This window comes from Cyanistes caeruleus, chromosome 1 (assembly GCF_971803275.1).
Source record: "Cyanistes caeruleus chromosome 1, bCyaCae1.hap1.1, whole genome shotgun sequence".
NCBI lineage: Eukaryota > Metazoa > Chordata > Aves > Passeriformes > Paridae > Cyanistes > Cyanistes caeruleus.
The window spans coordinates 146,838,142-146,859,266 of NC_141701.1; the positions used below are offsets into that span (position 1 = coordinate 146,838,142).

General features: G+C 38.7%; 1 protein-coding gene across 10 annotated transcripts in view; it reads left to right on the plus strand.

Moving 5' to 3' along the window:
• Nucleotides 1–21,125, plus strand: part of PRKAG2 (protein kinase AMP-activated non-catalytic subunit gamma 2) — a 244,625-nt gene that overhangs the window by 214,724 nt on the left and 8,776 nt on the right. For all 10 annotated transcript variants that reach the window (XM_086865886.1, XM_086865894.1, XM_086865876.1 and 7 more), the window contains 8 exons: nt 1,336–1,445; nt 14,028–14,109; nt 15,642–15,700; nt 17,114–17,159; nt 17,840–17,894; nt 19,769–19,895; nt 20,568–20,733; nt 21,058–21,095. In XM_086865886.1, the coding sequence (XP_086722012.1) occupies nt 1,336–1,445; nt 14,028–14,109; nt 15,642–15,700; nt 17,114–17,159; nt 17,840–17,894; nt 19,769–19,895; nt 20,568–20,733; nt 21,058–21,095 (683 nt within the window). The remainder of the gene's footprint in view (nt 1–1,335; nt 1,446–14,027; nt 14,110–15,641; nt 15,701–17,113; nt 17,160–17,839; nt 17,895–19,768; nt 19,896–20,567; nt 20,734–21,057; nt 21,096–21,125) is intronic.

Below are 21,125 nucleotides of genomic sequence, written 5' to 3' on the forward strand. Positions count from 1 at the left end.
CCATCAAGTCCAACTGTTAACACCATGTTCACCATCCCATATCCCCAAGTGCCACATCCACACATTTTCTGAGCACGTCCAGGGATGGTGATTTTACTGTTCTGGTGGAATTTGAGGTGTTCCTATGCTTGTTTCTACCTATAGTATCTTAATTGTTTACAAACTTGAGGTTGAAGTAAATAAGAACTCTTGGGACTGCACTTAGGATTGTAGAAGCAGCCATAACTTTCTAAAGACCAGACTTATTGATTATTTATTTAATTATTTATGAGTAATGGGAATAGGAAATGAAGGTCTTGCTCAGTGTGTAGAACATGCTGGGTCCTGGAGCAGCCACTTGTAGGGGAGATGCAGCTTTGCTTCTGTGAATTTGGACTAAAATGGCTGTGCAGAGCCATTTGGTGGAAATGACAAATAATTTATCCAGAGCAAGATAATGATCAGTAGGTATTTCAAGGGTTGGTTGTTTTTTTGGTTTTTTTTATTTGTTTTTTTTATTGAGCTCTTCAAAAGTGTTATATATGTCTAAGTTTATGTGGAATTATTACGGGTCTAAAGGGTACATCTCTGATGGAGGGATTATCCTTGACCAAGTTTTAGGTACCTGCTGGAAGGAATGAAGAGCCAAACTGCTTAAAAAAGAAAAAAGTTAATGTACCTGAGCAGATCTGGGGGGTGTATACACATGCATCTGAGCATATGCAAAGGAAATTTAAGATAATATGGGTGGGATTGCATGTCTTTGCTACAGACATGCAACACTAAAATCATTCCAGCCACGTGCATCCTGGTTTTATAAAGGAAGTGTTGCAGTTGTGATGCTCTTTGTAGCCTGAAGAGAATGGAACTGATTAAGGAACTTGCCTGCTGTCTCTTCAGAAAATAGAGAATTATGTATGAAAAGTCAAGCAGGTAGCAGTAAAGATCCAAGAAATATTAATTTAAAGAGCTTGAGGTAGTGAAGCCAAACACTGTTTAAGTTTCAAACTGTCTTCCTCTGTATATAATAGTGTTGAGATGCATATTCCAGTAGGTTGCTGTTAGGGAAAAAAAAAAGAGATTTTTTTTAAGAATCTGACTCTTTAGTATGGAAAGACACCCTGTCTCATCAAAGAGGAACAATGCATTATGTCTTTGTTTTATTTAATCTGAAAGGAAGGATGAGTCTGAAATGCAAAGTGCAAACCTGTGACTGTCTGTCCAGATCTGAAAGTGTGAATTTGAGTTTTGCTTTAGGTTTGTCCTTTGGCGGTGTTCAGTTGATTTGGCATGCTTTTATACTACTCTATTTTTTAAGGTTCCTTAAATAAAACAACATAATGTTTTTACTTGCAGCACTTGAAGAATCGGAAAGTGACATTTATGTGCGATTCATGAGGTCACACAAGTGTTATGACATTGTTCCAACAAGCTCTAAGCTTGTTGTTTTCGACACTACGCTACAAGTGAGTATTTTTCTTTCAGTCTGCCTTTGCTTGCAGTTCTTTTTCTTTTTTTTTTTTTTTTTTTAATGAGTGTTTCCTGAGTGTTAAATGAAATTTAATCTCTTGAAGAGAAGTGCTGCCATTGTGCTGTGCTTTGACTGTACAAAACTATATTGTTTCAACTGTCTTTCCTGTTATGCTCGAGGAGGAGTTGGGGCAAAACATCCTAGCAGAACAGAAAGAGGGGATGTAATTCGGTTTGCAGTTGAATTCTCTGTCTAAAAATAAAAATTTCAGATGACCCCAGATTTGTATTGGCTTCTTCATGGCTACCTGAATCTACTTCAAAGACATTTGGTGTAAGACCCTTGTGCAACAGCTAAAGAGTACCCAGGTGCTATGAGCCTGTTCCTGCTATACTGATAAGACAGTTTAGGACTCAAATGGATGGCTTAATTATGCAAATTATTACATTCTCCAGAAAATTTTTGTTTTCAGCTTCTCATTTTGCATTTAATCAGTAAATCATCTGCTAGACTCTTGGCTCTGTCTGAAGAATTTGTTTGCCAAAAGAAGGCATTAGCTGCCTGCTATAGAAATAGACTAATCTGTTCTGCAGTGTGGTAGAAAGCTGTGGCTTTCTTTGTTTCCTGGATTTTGCAATTGGTATTTTTTTTTTTGCTTGCTTTGGTTTTTGCTGTTTCAGTGTGTTTTGCCTTGTAAAGATGCTCCAATTCTGACTTAACTAAGCCCATTTAGTAATTTTGGTCTGGAATGTACTACTCAGACCTTAGCTTTCCACAGTCAGAGGCAGCCATGATCAGATATCAGTCCCAAAACATTCACAGAACCATCTTGTGTATCAGATAATTGTATATAATGTTGGACTGAGTGCTATGGTCTGAAAGGTAAAAAATCTACATTGACTTTTTCACCATCTTAGAGGGAGGAAAGTTCTGCAGTATTTCCTTTCTTCTGCCTGAAAGAGAGGAGGACTGTCAGCTCTTGAGTAAAAAATTTAGACCTCTTTGATCTGAAAAATCAGCTTTAGGATGATGGGGTTCACTGCCATTCTTTCAGCTCTTCTCAAAGACTGTTGGCCTCCTTTTCATTCCAGGAGACACTTTTTCCTCACACTATGAGATAATGTGCTGGGAGTTGGTATCTGCAGTGGGCATGACCCACAACTTGCACTGTGTGCTCACCTGGCTCAAAGGCTTGAGCCTGCTCACCATTGCAATTGCAGGGATGATTGTTCTTTATTCCATTTACCAGTTAATCTTGAGGCCCTTGGGACAGGCCATTGATTCCCTTTGGAATCTCCAGATCTGTTGATGAATGACATCATGCCAGATACCAGTTTTTATTGCTGGAGCTGAGTTGAGAAAATGCTATTAATGTCAAGAAGTGAGAGTTTCCTCTCCAGGTGGCAAGCCAGTGTGAGGTAACACCTGGGGAAGCAGAGAGTGAGTGAGTCAGTTTTCGCCATAAAAGGAGAACAGGTAACTTCATGGTAATGGAAGAACTTCCACCAGCACTTCACCAAAATCCCTGTCTTATTTGGCTTCCCTAATGATTGTCATGGATTACAGCTAGAGGAGAACAAGGAATACCTTGGTCTGTGATCGTGGAGTCATATTCTTAGTCTTCTTCTCCAGGTATTTGAAAGCATTGGTGATAGAAGGGATGTCTGGAGTTGCTCATTCAGAATGTAATATACAATAAATATGGACCAAATCTTAAGTTTGTATTGCTGGTGAGGAGTTTTTTTCCCCTCTAAACTGCATTTTTTTGACTTTACATTATTACACTTAATCCACTTGCATTACTTTCAATTCATAAAGTCGTAACACTGTAAAGCAGGAGTCCACTTCCAGCATGGGCACTATCTTCCAATTCAGGTTTTACAAAACTATTTAAGAGAACACTAAAAAGGTAGATCTGAATGCTTACCAGGGCTACACTGTTAGGTGGTCTCTTAAATACTTCTGTTCAGTATTTCTGTTTAGTTCTTTATCTGGCACCCTGTGTTAATGTGCCACCATCAGTTTCTTCAAAACACATTATGGTCATTGTTTGGTTGGTGTGGCTGGTGCACAAACATATATGGGAATATAAGAATAGAATAGCTTTTTTCATTTGTTTCAAACAGCAGAATAAGTACATGGTGGAGAATTAACCCAATGAGAGTGGTCAAATAAAACTTCTAAACGTTCCTTGTATTTTAATTTTTAATGTATAAATTATTTACTGTCCAGTACCTCAGGACTTCCTGTCAGTTCGTACTTTGAAAACCCAGCTCTGAAACATTCAGTGTCCATGAATCCTCTCAAATGGATATTTATCTCTCCTGGGTCTGTTTCATTCCTATCCAGATTAGTGTTTCACCTAATATAAAAACAAACAAACAGGAAACACCCACCAGAAAAAAGATCTGGTGCCTTGAAAAAGTTCACCAGTATTTTGAATTCAGGTTTCTAATAATATTAAAAACACACAAAAAATAATGCAATAATAAATAATATCAATAATATTAATAGGAACTCACTTCTTGCCTCCCTTATTAATATAAGTTAGTAATCATCAGTGGAGGAAGAAGAAAAAAATGGGTCTGGGTTGTGTTCTCATGCATCCTTTGAAAGATTCTGCATTTTGGATTTTTGTTTGGCAGCAGTATCCCATCTCCCTCTGCTGGTCAGCGATCACAGCACACATCATATGCTTCTACCCTGGAAAATTATTTGTGAGATAATAAAATTTGGAAAGTATTCTAAACCTGTTGTTAGTTGTGGTAAAATTGGAGATGTTATCCTTACATAACAGGCACCAGTCATACCACTGAAGCAACACTGATTCATGAAAGTAAATGTTTAGTCTCAGTGTCTGTGAGGGAATTCGTATGAAGTTTCAAAAGGAATCTTGTTTAAGCCCTAAGAGAGGGGATGGTGAGGTGCCCTTACATTGGAAATAGAAGGCTTTAAATAGCAGAAATAGCAGCTAATAAAGAGCAGGAAAAGGCTGAGAGTCTCTTCAGCTCTGCTTATCTGTCAGTCAGAAGGCATGGGGAGCTTGATTGCAGCAGCTGCCAGCATGTGGCAGGTCCCAGTGCTGGCACAGCACTCTGTGCTGGAGTGTCCAGAGCACAGGGTGGTGTGTTTCATCTGACACCTGCACTGTGACAGCTGCACTGTGGCTCTTGCACCTCTGCTGGCCATCAGCTCCTGTGGTGCAGAACTGTGCTTCAGCAGGACAGTGTGCCCCTTGGCACTCAGCATCCACACTAAATAAATGCAGTGTGCTGAGCCCTGCTCTGCCTGAGGCCAGCCAGCACAGCTCAGTTTGCCTTAGTGAGGTTTTACTTAGAGCTTCCCCAAAACAGGATCTGCATCTGGTCTGCCTGCCTGGAGTGGTTCCTATCCTGTGCTGAGCCCTGGAAGTGGCCTGGGAAAGTGCTTGCTGGCCCAGTTTTCTTGATCTAGACTGATAGTGGACTGTTTTTTTACCTTTTCAGTTTATTAATACTTATTTGCTCCTCATAAATATTTATAGAATCATATTGAACTTCATGGCTGTGGCTTTTCCCTACCCATGACCCACGAGTGCTCCTTGTTTGTGACAAGCTGCCGCCTTTGGCTTTTCCCAGGGAAGATACTGCCTTTGCTTGGCACACATTAAAGAAACTTCATAAAGTCTGATCTGACCAGGAAGGGAGTCAGGAGACAATTAGATGTTATGAGCTTTCCTGTGAAGTCTGGAAATTTGACTCTGTGGATGATGGGGAAATTGGGCAAGTTGCAACAGTGTGCAGCTCACCGTGGATAAACTTTCTCATCTTTTGCTCATCTCCTGATGTAAACAGGAGGATAAACCCTTCACAGCTCCTAGGAGGGGTTATGGAGGTTGTCCCTTGAAGGGCTGCTCTAAGCATTAACTTACAATTCTTCTTCATTCTAATTATGCTAAATATAAATGGCTCTGGCTTGTCTTTATGATAGACTTCAGGAAATCACTGAGCTGAATGCAGATTTATTGGTCACCAGCTTGTGTCTTGAGCAGAGCATGTGAACACTGTACAAGTGATCATGCATTTGGGTGTGCAGATGATCTGGGGGAGAAGGAGGGGACACCCAGGTCTGCCTTGCCTTTCTTTTTGCTGGTTTTAACCTCTGTCAGGTATATACAGTGACACAACAATCTGATATTTTCCTTTGATGGAAAACAAAACAAAACAATTCTTGTATTAAATTCAAAGGTGAATAAAATACAACATTTTGTTCACATTCTGTCTGCCAGGTTATTTGGTCATCATCTAATGTGATTTCAATTTTTCCTTCTTTGCATGCATCTGGTTTTTTTTTTAGAGACCAATGCATTTCCCTCTCCCACCCTATCCTGAACTGTATTAGCATTTTTTAAGGAAATGCCTCTTACCTAGCTTATAGCAATCTCTGAAGCTTAGCTCCAAAAGCTTTCTTAAGGCCAGATTTTTGTCTGACCTTGAAAGAAATGTATTAATTTGTTGTGGCTTTGCCCAGACTACACAAAGATGAGAAGGATTAGCTTGTTTTCTAGCACAGAGCAATTAACCCTAGAAGAGGAATGTAGAAGGTGAGTATTAGATGAGGACTTCCCTGCTTTGTATCAAGCAGCAATCTGCAGTCCCAAGAATGATCTGTTACGTAGTGGCTGTGTCTTGTGGAGTTTGCATAAGGTCTCTTTGGGTCAAAAGCTCTATCTAATCTTTGACTAAACTATATTCTTACCTGTTACAAGTAAATTTGGGTTTTAATAATAAAACATCTGTAGCTTTTGCTCGCCATGACCTTGAAACTGTTTTTAAAGCATTTGTCCAGCACTTCTTCATAAACTAATAAAAATCATGTTTATGTGGAAACAGTAATCAGAATAAGCTTTCAGAATCCTAAAGTCTCTTTCCTTTTATTTCCTTCTGTGTGCTGAAGAAATTTTGCGTGACTCGGATAAATGATTTAACCTGTCTGTTTAATGAAATTACCTAAGCTGTTAATGGACCAGATCTTGTTATCACCAATGTAGGCTTTTGTAGGAACCTGTCACTCTAGTAAGAGTTCAAATAATTTTCTACCACATAACTAAAAAAATTTATTTTAAACAGTGTTCTGGAAACCTCTTCAGTGATTTGACAAGCCATCAGTAAATATGCCTTGTAACTTCTGCAGAGCATGCAATGGATTCAACATTAGAACAATGGAAGAGGATTTATATTTCTCTTTCTTGTGCTGACTCTATTCAGTAAATGGATTTATTATTCTGATTCTCTCCAGGTCATTCTTGACTGGGGTGTTGCCTCTCTCCAAGGTAATGAGATAAATCAGGCTTCCAGGAATAATGCTCCAGAATGGTTTGCTCCCAGAACCGCGCAGCAGACTCTGGGTCTGCTGTCACACAGCTTTACAAAAGTATTGACTGTCTGTTCCTTAGTTGGCTTTGAGGTTTCTCCCTGATGAAGCTGCTGCTGTCTGCATTTCTGAGGAGTGTGAATACCCCTCCTTGCTTACCCTGCCCACAGAACTGTAAGAGAATCATCTAATTTAGCTTCTAACCAGCATGTGGGCTGAGGCAGTTGAGCAGCCACATAAAAGCTCCCTTCATTGAGATCAGGCTGTAATCAGTAGCAAAATACGGGAAGTCTGTTGTGTTTTTTTCAGAGCTTCTCCTGTTGCTGGTATACAAGCATAGGAGTTTAATTCCTGCAGCTCTCACAATCAATAGGAAGTGCTCCTTTGTGTATCTTGGAGGAATGATAGGTGCCACTTAAACAGAAATTTCTACACAGTGTGTAGGCAAGGTGTTTGTGCTTGGCTGAGTGAAAGTTACGTATCATTCTCCTTGCCTTCTCTACCCCATCACCACTTTTTGGATAAGATCTTAATCTGTGAAGGAATTTCTGTGCCCTTCCCCAGCAGCAGCTCCCACTGGCTCTGCCCGTCAGATTTACCTGATATTCCCTCTTAGCCTGTTGTGGTGTGAAATCTGACAGCACAAAGCTCCAGTTTGGACACATTGACACAGAGTGTCAGTGCAGGTCTTGGTTTGGTGTCTTTGGCTGGACTGGGATCTTTCCACGGGTATGTGGTGTGGGGAAGAACTCTGCATGTGGACATGGCACCTGCTCCCAGGGGAGAAATCGAGAATATGTGCATAGTTTTAACCTGAGGATAAGACTGCCTGTTACTTCTGGGGTTTGGCTTGGCCCTGAAGAGTATTAAACCATCACATATTTTACTCAGCCATGGCAGTAAGAAGTGCATGATTACCCAGCAGTGTTCCCTTTCTATCACCTGCAAAAGATAAACGAATTTTGATCTGGTTTCATACAAGCTTTCCAAAATTCAACCTGAGCTAGAGGACCTGATTGTGAATGCTTATTGGTTGGGTTTTTTCAGATATTGAAGCAAATGTAGCTGCCCAGCTAATAACAGGTTTGTCCAATGTTTCCCCAATCTGCTTGGTAAGGTAAAGGAGAAAATTCTACTTGATATAGTCCAAGAAGTGCTTGTCCCTTGCCCTAGGTGAAAGTTTTTATTGTCCTTAAGTGGCCTTTGTTTGAGGATCCTTTGAGGAGGATATGCTTCTAATTAATTCATAGACCAAAGAAGAAAATAATTGGAAAATGAATTTGAATGCAGCAGTCATAATGTTGAGATGGTTGGTTGTGTTGTTCACACTGGTTTAGTCTCCCCAGACAAATCAGTTAGTAAAAACACTGAATTATATAAATGCACCAGAAGAGAGATTTTTAACTTTTCAAAATAGCTCCTTTACAGGACTGTAGTTTTCTGTAACTTAAAAAGATGTCTGGATTGGGCATCACAGCTTTATTTGAAGGAAAAAAAAAAAAAGGAATTGTAAGTTAAATATGATTTCCATTGGGAGTTGTTTCAAAGTGAAAGTGCATGATGGAGTTGGACAATACTTAGCTTGTACTGCTTCTGTATTATCAGAATGGTAATTGTGGGATCTGGGGATGAATGCAGGAATATTCCAACTTAGCTCATAGGAAAAAGTCCTTTGAAGATGATGCCAGCAGCAAAGAAGAGGAGGGCTGTCCAAAGAGCTCTGTGGCAAAGTTGTATTTTCAACTTAGTAATATGTTTATAACACGTTCCCAGATAATATTTCATGGACTTTGTTCAGGTGGCAGCCTTGTACAGAGGAAGCATGGCCTGAAATCCTGGTGGCATGAGGGAGTAGCAGGGGAGATCTGTCACACCTGTCTTAGGGAGCAAGACCAGCTTTACCTGCAGTAGCTTTTTCTTTTTCCTCTCTTAGAGACTTGCTGAGATTTGGGCAGCCAGAGAACTTGCCATGCTACTTAAAGAAACACAGTCTTGTTTATGTTGGTCTGGAAACTGCTGCCTCATTCAGGACTCTTGGCTCATAAACACACTTGAACCAAGGGAGTGAGGTGTGGGTTGCCCAGGTTTTATTCTGTACAAAGGTTGCAGCAGAGTCCTAATGATTTTCCTGTTACAACAAAGACCAGTTGTACTGCTGTGTGTCTTCCCACTGGGTAAGAACTATTGAAATGGGAGTGTTTGGCCTCTGAAGAAGAAATTTTCAGGGAATAACTTTTTCTTCCACCTTCACGCTCTTAACGGTGAGAACAAAGTCTGTGTCTGGAGTGACCTTGCCACATTTGCTTGTGTTGTGAAGATAGAGATAAGACTGTTTCCCTTTGAAAGTATAAAACTTTTCCCCCTTTGCAGGGGGAAGCCATCGAGAAGCCCCTTCATGCCTTGGTGTTTGGTACTTAAAACATGTGAGTGTATTGGTGGAGAAATCCAACCTTCTCCTTTAGTTCTTCAGCTATTCTTACTGAGTCTGCTAAGACTGGATGCTTTCCTCTTGTAAATTCCTTTCAAGTACATGTCAAACTTTGTAATGCTAGGAAGGGTGGTTGTTTCTCAGGGACTGCCTGAAAGATTTGGTTTTGATACTGTAGTCTACATGTGTATTTTTGGAGGTATTTGTCCTCTCTAGTTTTGTACTTCTTAAAAATAGTTGGGAATAAAAATAAGCTGGGAATCTGTCAATTTACCCAGTGAAAATGATGATGAATGTTCTAGATCACCTTAGAGCATCCATCCATCAGGAATCAGAGATGATAAAAGTGTCAGGGTCTCATACTGCTTTTATGGGAGCTCTGTGCCAAAGATTGTAAGAAGGAGCTTCTTCCTTTCTATTCTGATCTGATAAAATAGACATTTCCTAGGGTTACATTAGGGGCTCTCCAGGCAAGTGGCTGATGCTGTCTTACACAGTGAAACAGAGATACACAATTTTCATCCTGCTTTTTGATTGCAGCCTTACCTCAGAAGTTCTGGCAGGTCTTTAATGCTACTGGACAATGAATTGCATCATCCTCTTGCTTGGTACCAGCATATCTGAAGGTGTTCCATAGCTTTGTTTCTCACTTCTGCTGCCTTTGAGCCTTTTCAGGGAATTTTGTCACGAGGCAGTGGTGCTGAGTTGTGTTTTTCAGCACAGTGGGATTCTCTGCTCAGCTCTGACCCTTTAGCACCAGGAACTGTGACAGCTCTTTTCTCACAACAATTTGTTAAGGACAGGAATCTTTTTGCAAGGCAAATGAAGCCAATTATTTCAACAGCAGCAGTCACCCTCCTTGCCTTATGGGACAGTCCTGGAAAACAGGTCTGAACCCACTGGTTATTTAAGGACATAGTTACAGTTTTCTTAATACAGTGTTAGGTGAAACAAACGTGTGTGTGTTGCACACACACTGAATTTTTGGAAACGAGCTCATCCTCAGTTTTCCTTTCAGGTGGTTCCCTCATTCACAGATATTTACTGGAGAGAGCATTTCTGCAAGGGCTTGTAAAATTCCTGGTATCTCGTAAGAAGGAGTGTCTATTTCAGAGTTTCTTGGCAGTGAGCAAAAACTTATTCTGGAGTCTGGTGAAATCTTCTACTACTGTTCCTGGTTTCACTGCCCAGTAATCCAGCTATTTTTAAGAGCTCAGTAATTTTAAGGGATGAGGTTTTCTAAATATTCTACCTGAAAAACAGGACTTTTATATCTGGGTCTCTTGCTTTCTTGGTAATGACTGTTATATTGGAAGAGGCTTTGTCCTCCTGCAGACTTGCAGTGGAAATGTTTGAATGCTGTGCTGAAACAGTGACCTCCAGAGGTTGTGTCTAACCCAAATTAGTCTGTTCTTTTCTTCAGCATATTCACAGTGTAATGAGTTCCTGTAGTAAGAAAAAGCTTGTTCCTGTTGTGCTCAGTGTAGTGGAATAGCAGCTATTGTTGAGGTGACCTATGATATATCTGAGATTTAATTGCTGTGCTCTTGCTGAAATGTGATTCTTCTACTTAAAGGACAGAATCTTGGAGAAGACAGTCACACGAAGTAGAATTGATCTTCTAATTGTAAATGTCTAGACATCTTAGTGAGGGGAGGATGGCATCTGTGGGATACGGATGTGGAAGGCTGGTGAGTTGTGCCCCAGCTGACTGTGAAGTCAGGGTCAATATGCAAGGTCAGGATAAATGTCAGAACAACCTCTAAATCTGGGCAGATAAATCCCATTTTTAGTGGTTCATTGTGTGTGTTAGGACATGGTTAATGAGAACAAAAGTGCTTTGCTTTAAGAGTGTTTGTATATGGTGTTGAACAGCAACAATCTATGGGCTCTGGCTGCTGAGCAATGGGTGAAGGTCAGGCCAGTCCAACACTGTGGGGTCGAGAATTAACGACGCTGTTGGAGGTCCAAAGATGGGACATGGTGGAGATCTTCAAAGGCTACTAACTATGTATCAACAGAAAGCAAGGTCCTTGTGGGTATTTTCTGCATGAGCATCACTGAAACATCTAAAAGTGCTGGACAGAAGCCCAGCTCCACACCCCTGTGCTTTGGCTGGCCACCAAGCAGTACTTTGGGCAACTGAAATTGGTCAACCACAGAAACTGCAGAGAGGTGTGAGTGGATGAGTATATGTTTGTGCTAGTAAGCAGTTTTAGCAAAGAAGAGTTAAGATGGGTTTTTGCTTTGTAATTTCCTTACTTAAATAAGAGACAAATATTAAGAGCTGATGGTATTATTACTTTATTTAAAAGGTGACTATGTAACACTTTCTACAATACAACTGGAGGCAACAATAGCTGTGGTCTAGGAGGACAGCCCAGGGGGTTGAGTTAAAGTATTTCTTTACTAAATTTTGGTGATTTATCACATCAGATGTTTAATATCCTAATGCTTAAGCTAAAGTCCTTGTCTTTTATGAAGGATTTAATTCTGAACTGTCTTAGTAGCTGTATCTGTTCTGCAGCCCTCAGATTTTCCAAAACATGTTTTTTAAAGCTAGACAAGATGGCACCTAACTGAAGATTCTTGTGATTCTTGGAGGCAAATAACTTGCAAGTAAATCAAACAGGATCAGGGCAAGAACTTACCCTTTGAAGAATCCTTTCTTTTCATTCTGGATTATCTACGAGCTCAGCATCTTGAGTAGTATATCTTTGGAACTTTATTTTGAAATGTCTTTTCTGAATCTAAAATAATATCTCAGCCTTGCTGTCTCACCCATCTGAGCATGGTGCTAACTGCTACTGTGTCTGGGAAAGATGTAGTAGCAGGAATTTGGAGATTGCCTGAAGTGCTGTAGTTGGCTTTCCACGCGTTTTCTGCCACGGGCGTGCTTCTTTTCCAGGTTATCAATTACAGGGTTTGTAAACTTGCTGAAGGAGTTGGGTTGCATGATTGCTATCTGGGAGAAAGCTATTTCCCCCTGGCCTCAATAGATCAGCTGTTCCCTTCTTGTTCTGATCCAGCATTGAACATCTTTCTCATCAATCTCACAGTGATTCATATTCACTGTGAATATGTGAAAGACTAGGGACATGAGCTGACAGTGACTGTGACCTTGTGTGGTGACTCTTGTTGGGGAAAGATACCAAAGCTGAAGGCTTGGGATTTCGAGCAGTGTGAGTGTCCTTTCCCCTTTTTTTGATGAGGAATAGTTAGAACTTATTTTGCTCCAAGCTGCAATTGGTCTGTGTGAGCTCACATCTGTCTTGTATCTGCTCCCGAAATAGCTCCCTGCTTAACTCAAAGTGTGATGCTGTTATGTGGGAACACTTCATACATCTTGCCTGGAGGGTTTCTTTGTGGTTTCAGTCTTCCTGATGAGTTAAGATGCTCCTGTGGTGGATTTGGTAATGTTTGTTTAGGTTGACTCCTCCTTGTGTCAGTGGGGTAGCTGAACACCTCTGGCACCTTTCTGTTTAACCATTTTCTAGATAAATCATGTGTATTTAGTCTTGCTTGTGGCCCTAGGGTTTTGTTGTTGTTTTTCCCCATGTGGCTTCTTCAGTTTCAATGCAGTTAAGGGATGATGGCTGGTGGTTATTCCTGTTCATTGGTGATATGGGATCTCTGAAGTCAGGAGGCAGCTTTGAATCTGTCATCTGCTGCTGTTTGGAAGGTGGATTTGCTTCTCATGGTCAGGGAGGAAACAGACAGGCTGCATAGATGTAGTAAGAAATGCAGATCACTCCCTACATTTTACTTTGCCACTACTTTATTGGATGCTGATTCCCTTGACTCTGAAGCCCTTTTATTGCTATTGATCTGTTGTGGAGAGGATCCCCTTGGCACATAACTTAAAGTAGAATTTTAACATACTGATTTATAATCATGATCTATTCAAGTTGCAGTCAGCAAGCAATTGCAATTCTGTGTTACTTGGACCAAGGACAAATTTCATGGATACAGAAATAAAGATTGGTTGTGTCCTGGTCTTGTGCCAGGTCAAAATCTGGGCAAGAGCCATAACTTCTATATTGTGTTTTCCATAGGAAGACTGTTTAGGGGTGTGGGCAAGATAGGAAGGATGTCATACTCCAGCACATCACCAGATGAGGATTTTGAGGTGTACCAGTGCCTGAGTCCTTCATTTTCAGAGAACCAGAGTTCACAGGGAAGTGTTTCTTTTCAGAATGACACTATGACCTTGTAACCTCTGATTCTGGGGAAGATTAATTCATTTTAAAAATTGAAGTATTTGGTTGATTTCTTCAGCAGCAAAACAGACTAGGTAATTCTTTTAACTTTCAGTTGTATTTAGAATAATCAAACTCTTTTTTAAAATTTGTATAAATCGGGTGTCTAAAAGCTGTAGGGGATATGGAACTGCTGTTGTTTCAATCTCACTTTTTTAACAACTTGCTATAGTAAACATTGACTAGAATATGGCATAGTCTTCATGTGTTAATTTTAAGGCCTTCTCTATTTTATGGCTATATCAGGCTTTCATTTCAAATATTCACAGAATAAAAGAAAAACATACCTAGTTTTGCTAAGCTTTTTCTAGCTTTTTAACCATTCTAAAAATAAAAAGCTTAAGGTTTTTGTTTGGCATTGTGGTTTCTGTTCCATTTGGAATGCCAGCTACCTGTTTATACTGCTTTTGGGGTTTTTCCTGGTGAAAGGGGAAACCCTTCTGTTGGTGTCTGGTGTGCTAAATCAAGGCAAAAAAAAAAAAAATTGTAAAAATATTTGTTTAGTTTTTTTATTTTTTTTATTTTTTTTTTTTTTTAGGTAAAAAAAGCCTTTTTTGCCTTGGTGGCAAACGGTGTGAGAGCAGCTCCACTGTGGGAGAGTAAAAAACAGAGTTTTGTAGGTAAGTAGTTCTGACATTTTCCAGGATTACTTGAATTTCCAAGGTGCTTTATTGTTTCAGAAGGTGGTCTGAGCCTGGCCATCATGTAACATCCTAGAGAAATACTGGCAAAGGGAGTTTCTTTTCCCTCCTTGTGAGGAGTGAAATAGTGCCAGCTTTCACAGTGTTGCTGTGCCTTGAGAATTATGATGCTTCTTTTAGGTCCCAACCTTCTGAAATTCAGTCTCTAATATTTGCACTTCAATGTGTATTTAAAAATGAAAGGTCACAGAAAGTAAAATTTGAAAACAGGAACTATAAAGATAATAATTTAATATGCCAGTATCCTAATATAAGTGCAATACGAGCCTGTCTCTGCCTGTGCTCAATAAGGGGCAGAGAGGATCTCTAAAACCAGAACTGAAGCTGCAGAGATGTCCCATGTTGGGTGAAAAACATTTGCTGTATGTACTGCTTTTTTAAAAATCAGGTCATTAATTACCACAACAATAATTTTGCAAAACTAGGTCTCTGTTGCAGTTAGAAAATGGGGTCACAGTGGCAGTGACAAATAGAATTGTATGTATTTCTTGTGACCTGGAACAAGGGGATTCCTGGAAATGAATGGTAGCTACTTAAGAAAGCATTTGTTAAAATACTTTAAATCCAAGAGGGTAGGAGCAGTCTTGCAGTACACCATAGGAGTGCTGTGGTTTTTATTTTCATTTGATCTCACTTGATGTTCTGTCTGTAACTAAGCTCTACTGATTTGAAGCTGACCTCCAGATTAATTTTTCCCTTCCCCATTTCTTAGTTTCTTCAGTTTAGATGTAGGAGTAGTAAACAGTGGAGCAATTGCATCTTCTCAAGTCTAGAACTTGAAAGCTCAAAAAAGATTAATATTTTCAGGTAACTAAACTAATCATCAATATTATATTACATAGCTTGGTGTTGGTGCTTAAAATATATATATATATATATATAGATATATAATGGATGTGCTATTTTCCTCTTTTGAAAAGTCACGTTTCCATACAGACATTGAGGATTACCATGGAAATGATTGAATGAAGTTCTGTAATAAGTAATAGTCAAGAAAATGTATTGTACTGTTCCTTTGTTTGAGTTCAGGAGTCTGCCTGACTTGGCAAGTACATAATCAGAATGTGTCTTATTCAAAAAGAAAATGAAAGGCAAGAATAGTTCTCCAACCTTGAAAAGTGTTCTAAACCTCCTCCTTTTTTTCCATGTTTTTAGAGGTGGATGTGGTCTGAATTCAAGGAGTTTATTGAGTCAGATTGAAAGTGGGTTATAATATTGAATATTGAATACTACTTCAGATGTGTTTTTATTCTGAAGCACTGTGTCAATGTGAAAGTGAATAGACATGGTTTTGAAATCCTACTGTTAAATAGTCCAATACCAGTAGTATTTTACATGGATTTGACATTTATGTTACATATTGTGAATAGAAATTGAGAAAATAGCTGAAAGTTCTGTACATTAAGTATATATCTAAAGACCTGAATTTTTCTGTGTATCACTTGTTACAGGAATGTTAACAATTACAGATTTCATTAACATACTGCATAGATACTATAAGTCTCCAATGGTAAGTATGATGTTAAGCTATAATTTGATCATTTGCCACACAGTACAGAGACTGAAATATCAAACTGAAAGGTTTATGATGATTGTCATTATTATTTAAGTCTTTGGATGGTAACTTACAGAGGCTTGGATGCTGTAAAAAATTACTATTCTAAACAAGTTAAACTAGCTAAATGTATGCAAATATTTTAGTTATGTGGCTGAATTGCACAATCAGTTGGAGATCTGTTGACTTCAATTAACTGTAATTTGAAATTCCCATTGGCAGTCAGTTGATGAAATTCTCTATCTTGCATGTTCATACAAACATTTACATCCCTTTCTTGTTCCTGTCAAATCACAATTCCCTCTCTACCAATTAAAACATATGTACTATGTTTCACTGGCTAAGAAAATCAAGAACAGTTGCATGGAGCAGACATCTGATGTATTTACCTTCTTAAAGCTCATGTTACTTTTTAAAATTTATAGTGAAATTCTCATCAGATGCCAGTAGTGGTGCACTGTCCTTTCTTCATGTTAAAGAATTCTTTTTTTCTCCCTGGGGATTGACAAGGAGTGGAGGGAGGAACAAATGAAAAGTTCTTGCACACTGGTGACTTCTTTAAAATTGTTTCCATGTTGTAATGACCCTCTAAATCAATATTACTGATTTTTCCATGAGACTTTACCTAATGAGTTCTCACTCATTTACATTGCCTAAAGTCCTATTCACAGGTTCTGCTTAAGCTGGCAGCAGTAAGGAGGAATAGCTGAGGAGGGAAAATATCTGACTTAAGTAACTGATGCAGTCTTCTCTAAGAAAAATAAATAAATGTTCTGTCAGGGAATGCTCTAATTTTAATAGGTGAAATTATGCAGAAAATTGAATTCTTAAAGTATTTTATTCATTCTTTCTGAAAGCATCAGGACATACAGTATGAAGCACATTGCTACTCATGTGCTGGATAATATCCACCATTGAGTGATGGGGAACATCCAGGTAGTTTCTCCCTAAAGAAGTGCTCTTGCTTGGTAGTGACCAGGTAACTTTATTCTGTTAGCATTAAGAAGCCAGGTGATCAGGGTAAGCTTTTTACTGGTGTGGGTGTGTGAGCAGTCACCCAAGGGATTACCCTGGATGGTTGTTGCAAAGTGTTACAAATTACTGAGGTGATGCCTTTGAGTCCAGAAAAGAGCTGGACTACAAACCTAGGCCAGCAAAGGCTTTCTTGTCCCCTGAAATGATAAATCCAGGATTGTACTCTGCATTAGGGACAGGATTGCACCCTTTCTCCTACAAGAAATTACGGACTGTTCTTACTCTGTTTGATTTTTGGCAACGAAATAAAAGAAAATTATTCGGATTGTTACAAGTTAATGATGGATTTAAAATTAAATTACTTCAAGTTGAATTTCCATCTACTCATTGTAGGTTCAGATTTATGAATTGGAGGAGCACAAGATAGAAACCTGGAGGGGTAAGAATATTTACTACTTGGTTGATAATTTACTAGGTTCTGATGTTTTTCAGCATAGCGGATTTTGAATTCGTCATAGACTTCTCTCCACATATTCTTTAATGAAAGCAGAAATACTAAAAGCTTCTCTTATGGCTCCTATTCCTTATTTTTTTATCTGAAACAGCTGTGGACTGGTGATCTGGGCTGTACAACACTTTGCCCCTCGTTCATGGCTCTTTAAAAAAGGAAAAAAGCGACTGCAGTGAGGCAGTGTGGAGCGGGAACGAATAGAGCTGTGCCTGAGTGATCTGCACAATGCAGCCAGAAATTCGTGCAACATTCTGGGTGTGAGCAGAGGTGCTGATTGCAGCGAGGCAGCTCTGTGTAAAAAGTAGTCTGTATGCCATGGAATGATAGGTGGAGGTATCTGTGTGCAGCAGACACTCACAGAACCAGAACAAGTGAAGGATTATTTGTTGTAATTGTAGTGACCTCTGCTGGTATCAAGCTTAATCCTGCTTTTAAATTTTATGTCTTTTTAATGTCAGTATACAGCACTGTGCATAAATGGCAGAATGAATAACTGTAAATTGCTGTCTGCCACTTAATTTTGTGTGAATGAATTAATGAAATGCTTTCATAAAAGAGCTGATGTTTTTGTGTGAAGTGGTAACAGTCTATTAATTTTCTATCCACAGAGCTTTATTTACAAGAGACTTTTAAACCTTTAGTGAACATCTCCCCAGATGCAAGGTAGGACTTCACTGTTCAGTCTTAGCTTGAGTTACACTAACACTGTTTCAACTCTGATTTTAAGGCCTCTTTAAGGTCTCTTCTCTATCTTAAGAAACAATTTGTATTACAAACCGCAGTACAATAAAGAAGGACTGTCTTTTAATCAAGAAAAGGGGTGAGAGCTTTTTTTTTTAATTGTGAGTGAAGACATTTTAGATTATCAAAAAAAGGGAATTTTTAATTAAATTTTTGCCGTTTATCAGCATAACTGTTCTGGTAAATGAGCTAGACATGGGTCAAAATTAAAATGCAGAACAGGCAATGGGATGACCCTTCAAGCAAGCCTGCAGGTCATCTTTATTTTATGAAAAACAAAAAAATAGCCCTTCAGCTGTCTTGTCCTCAACAGTCACAGTAATTGGAAACTTAAAGTCCTTTTCAAGGCAAGTAACTTTCCTTAACTAAAGGAAAGACAATATCTCTGTGGTTTGTTCTGCTCTGCTATAAGGCTCTGTTTCTTAAAATATAAATGACTGTCCTTTTCTTCTTGATAGAAGTTAAAAAAAATAGTTTTTAAACTGTCATTATCCCTTATTTACTTGAGAGGGGTATTTAGTTGATCACTTAAATCTTGAGTGCTACGTAATTGTTGAACTGGAGGGTGAAGTTCTGGTTCTTGGTTTCAGTTTGTGGACTGGGATTATTTGTGCCCTGGCAAAGGAAGCTGGTGAAGGGAGCTCCAGTGATTACACTGAAGTAATGAAATGCTGTATCCTCAGTGGAATTGCCATTTAGTTATGAATAAATCATTCAGTTCAGTTGTGAGGGATGAATTTTGAATGGTGGCAGGTTGCAAATAATATTATTAAAACAATAAAATAGCCTTAATTGTTTTCAGTCAGAGGTGCAGCACAAGAAGCCTTGCCATAAAGAAGATGTAGTAAAACTTTTATAAAAGGTTATGGCAGGTCAGCTTCAGACCTGATCCAGAGATGGGCTTGGGTTCTGTGACAGACTGCAGCACTTGGGAATTGTTAAATGCTTACTCCAGGAGTGGAGTCTGCAGCAGTGGGGGAATCTTGGCTCTGTGTGCATTAAACGGGGCCATTTCATCCCTGTGATGGACTCAGAACACACACCTTGTGTATGGGAAGAAGCCTGCTTCAGCAAGGAGGTGTTTATCAGAGTTTTACGAACTTTATTACTTGCTAATTTATTGCAGTTGCTAGTCAGCTGCTTTATCATGGCCTTACTACACCAAGGGAAAAAATAAAAGTGTCACTTGCAAGAAGAGCAGATTTGCATAGGTTGGAGTGTTGCTGCATCCTAGTCTGCAGTACATGGGAATGTTTTAGATCTCCTAAGGATCATTTTTTGCTAATCCCCAGTGATAATTCAGTGAAATTATTAAATAATTGTTTGAGGTTATTTGCATATATACATGTAGCTATAAAAATGCCCTTTGTAGAAAAGGTTATAGAAGTTTGGGACTGAGATTCATTAAGTGCAACAGCTCCATTTTTTCAGTTTCTTTTAACAGAAAGACCCATTATGAGTGCAGGGATACTGCAAGCACAGCACTTACTGGAAAAAACAATTCACACTTGTGAAGAAATATTTTTTCTGTACTTTGTACCACAAAATAAACTTTACATTAAATTTTCTTAATAGATTTAGATTTCCATGAGGATATAGTTTCTGATGTGTTGCAAAGCAAAAACCTGCAAAAGTTAGTTTTAAATCCCTCAACTTCTGTTTTTTATAGCACTAAAGATAACACAAATAATTACCACATATACTTCATGTGGATTTATAGATGTGTATATATATTATTTGGCATTACTTGTTGTTAGCTAGAATTCATTAACAAAATAAAATGTTTTTCTCCTCAGCCTTTTTGACGCTGTATATTCATTGATCAAAAACAAAATCCACAGATTGCCAGTTATAGATCCAGTCAGTGGAAATGCACTTTATATACTTACCCATAAAAGAATCCTCAAGTTCCTCCAGCTTTTTGTAAGTATTTAAAGCTATGCTGTGCTTAACTGATTTTTCCCCACAGTAGACCTCTGATATAATGAAGTAATTAAAGTCTTAGTGCAGAAATTTCATAATGGACTTCCATATTCATTGTGTCTTTCTGTATCTTTTATTTGTAACAGGGAAATTCAAGTTTGATATAAGGCCTATATTTTACCTTTACTTTGTTTTACTCCTTTAAATAAACCTTAACACGAAGGACTTGTCTATTGGAGTAATTTGCTGTTGTTTCTGGAACATCTCCTCAGCTTCAGGAGTTTGTTTACATGAAAAGAAAAATGAATTGTCTCCCAGAGATGAGATTGTCATTACTCTCTGTAGTAATGTTAGTCACAGCAATGAACAGGAGGCCAAACAATGCAACAAGAATAAATGTTCAGATTAATGTTTTCTATATTCTCTCTCCAGTTTTAGTGGGAATGACATAGCTTAGGATCTACAGCTTTTAGTGATGTGTTGCTACAAAAAAAAAATGGAGCAAAAATCCTGGTTACATTGTCTTAATTTAGAGCTGCTTTAAACAGAAACCCCTTAGGTTGTTTGGGTTTTGTATTAATCTGGTATCAGGAAACTGCAGTGACCATGACTTGGAATCTGCAGATGGATGAGTGAATGTCAGTGTAAATCCATTCCTTTTGATTCCCCTAGATGTCAGAGATGCCAAAGCCTGCCTTTATGAAGAAGAATCTGGATGAACTTGGAATAGGAACTTATCACAACATTGCCTTCATACATCCAGACACTCCTATCATTAAAGCCTTGAATATATTTGTAGAGCGAAGGATATCGGCATTACCTGTTGTGGATGAGTCAGGTGGGTACAAGAGTGGGGGAAGAGAAATGCTGCTGAGCCCTGGGCTGATGCTGGGGCAGAGGGGAAAACACAAGAAACAGTAAAAAAAAAAATCATTAAAAAAGCATGGGGGAAGAAAGGGAATATAAAGAAATACTTATGCAAATATAGGTTGATGATCTTGGAAGAATTTAATTATTGGTAGTTTGGGGCGCTTTTTTTCAGTCTTTCTTTCTTGACCTGTGATTTCTTTCTGTGTAATTATAACAGATGAAAGCAGGAAGCAAGAAAACTGATACTGTATTTTAAGCACTTTGTTAACTTTGGTTTTTCTTTTCTTTTTAGGAAAAGTTGTAGATATTTATTCCAAATTTGATGTAATAGTAAGTATATCTCTTAAATTCTATTCAATA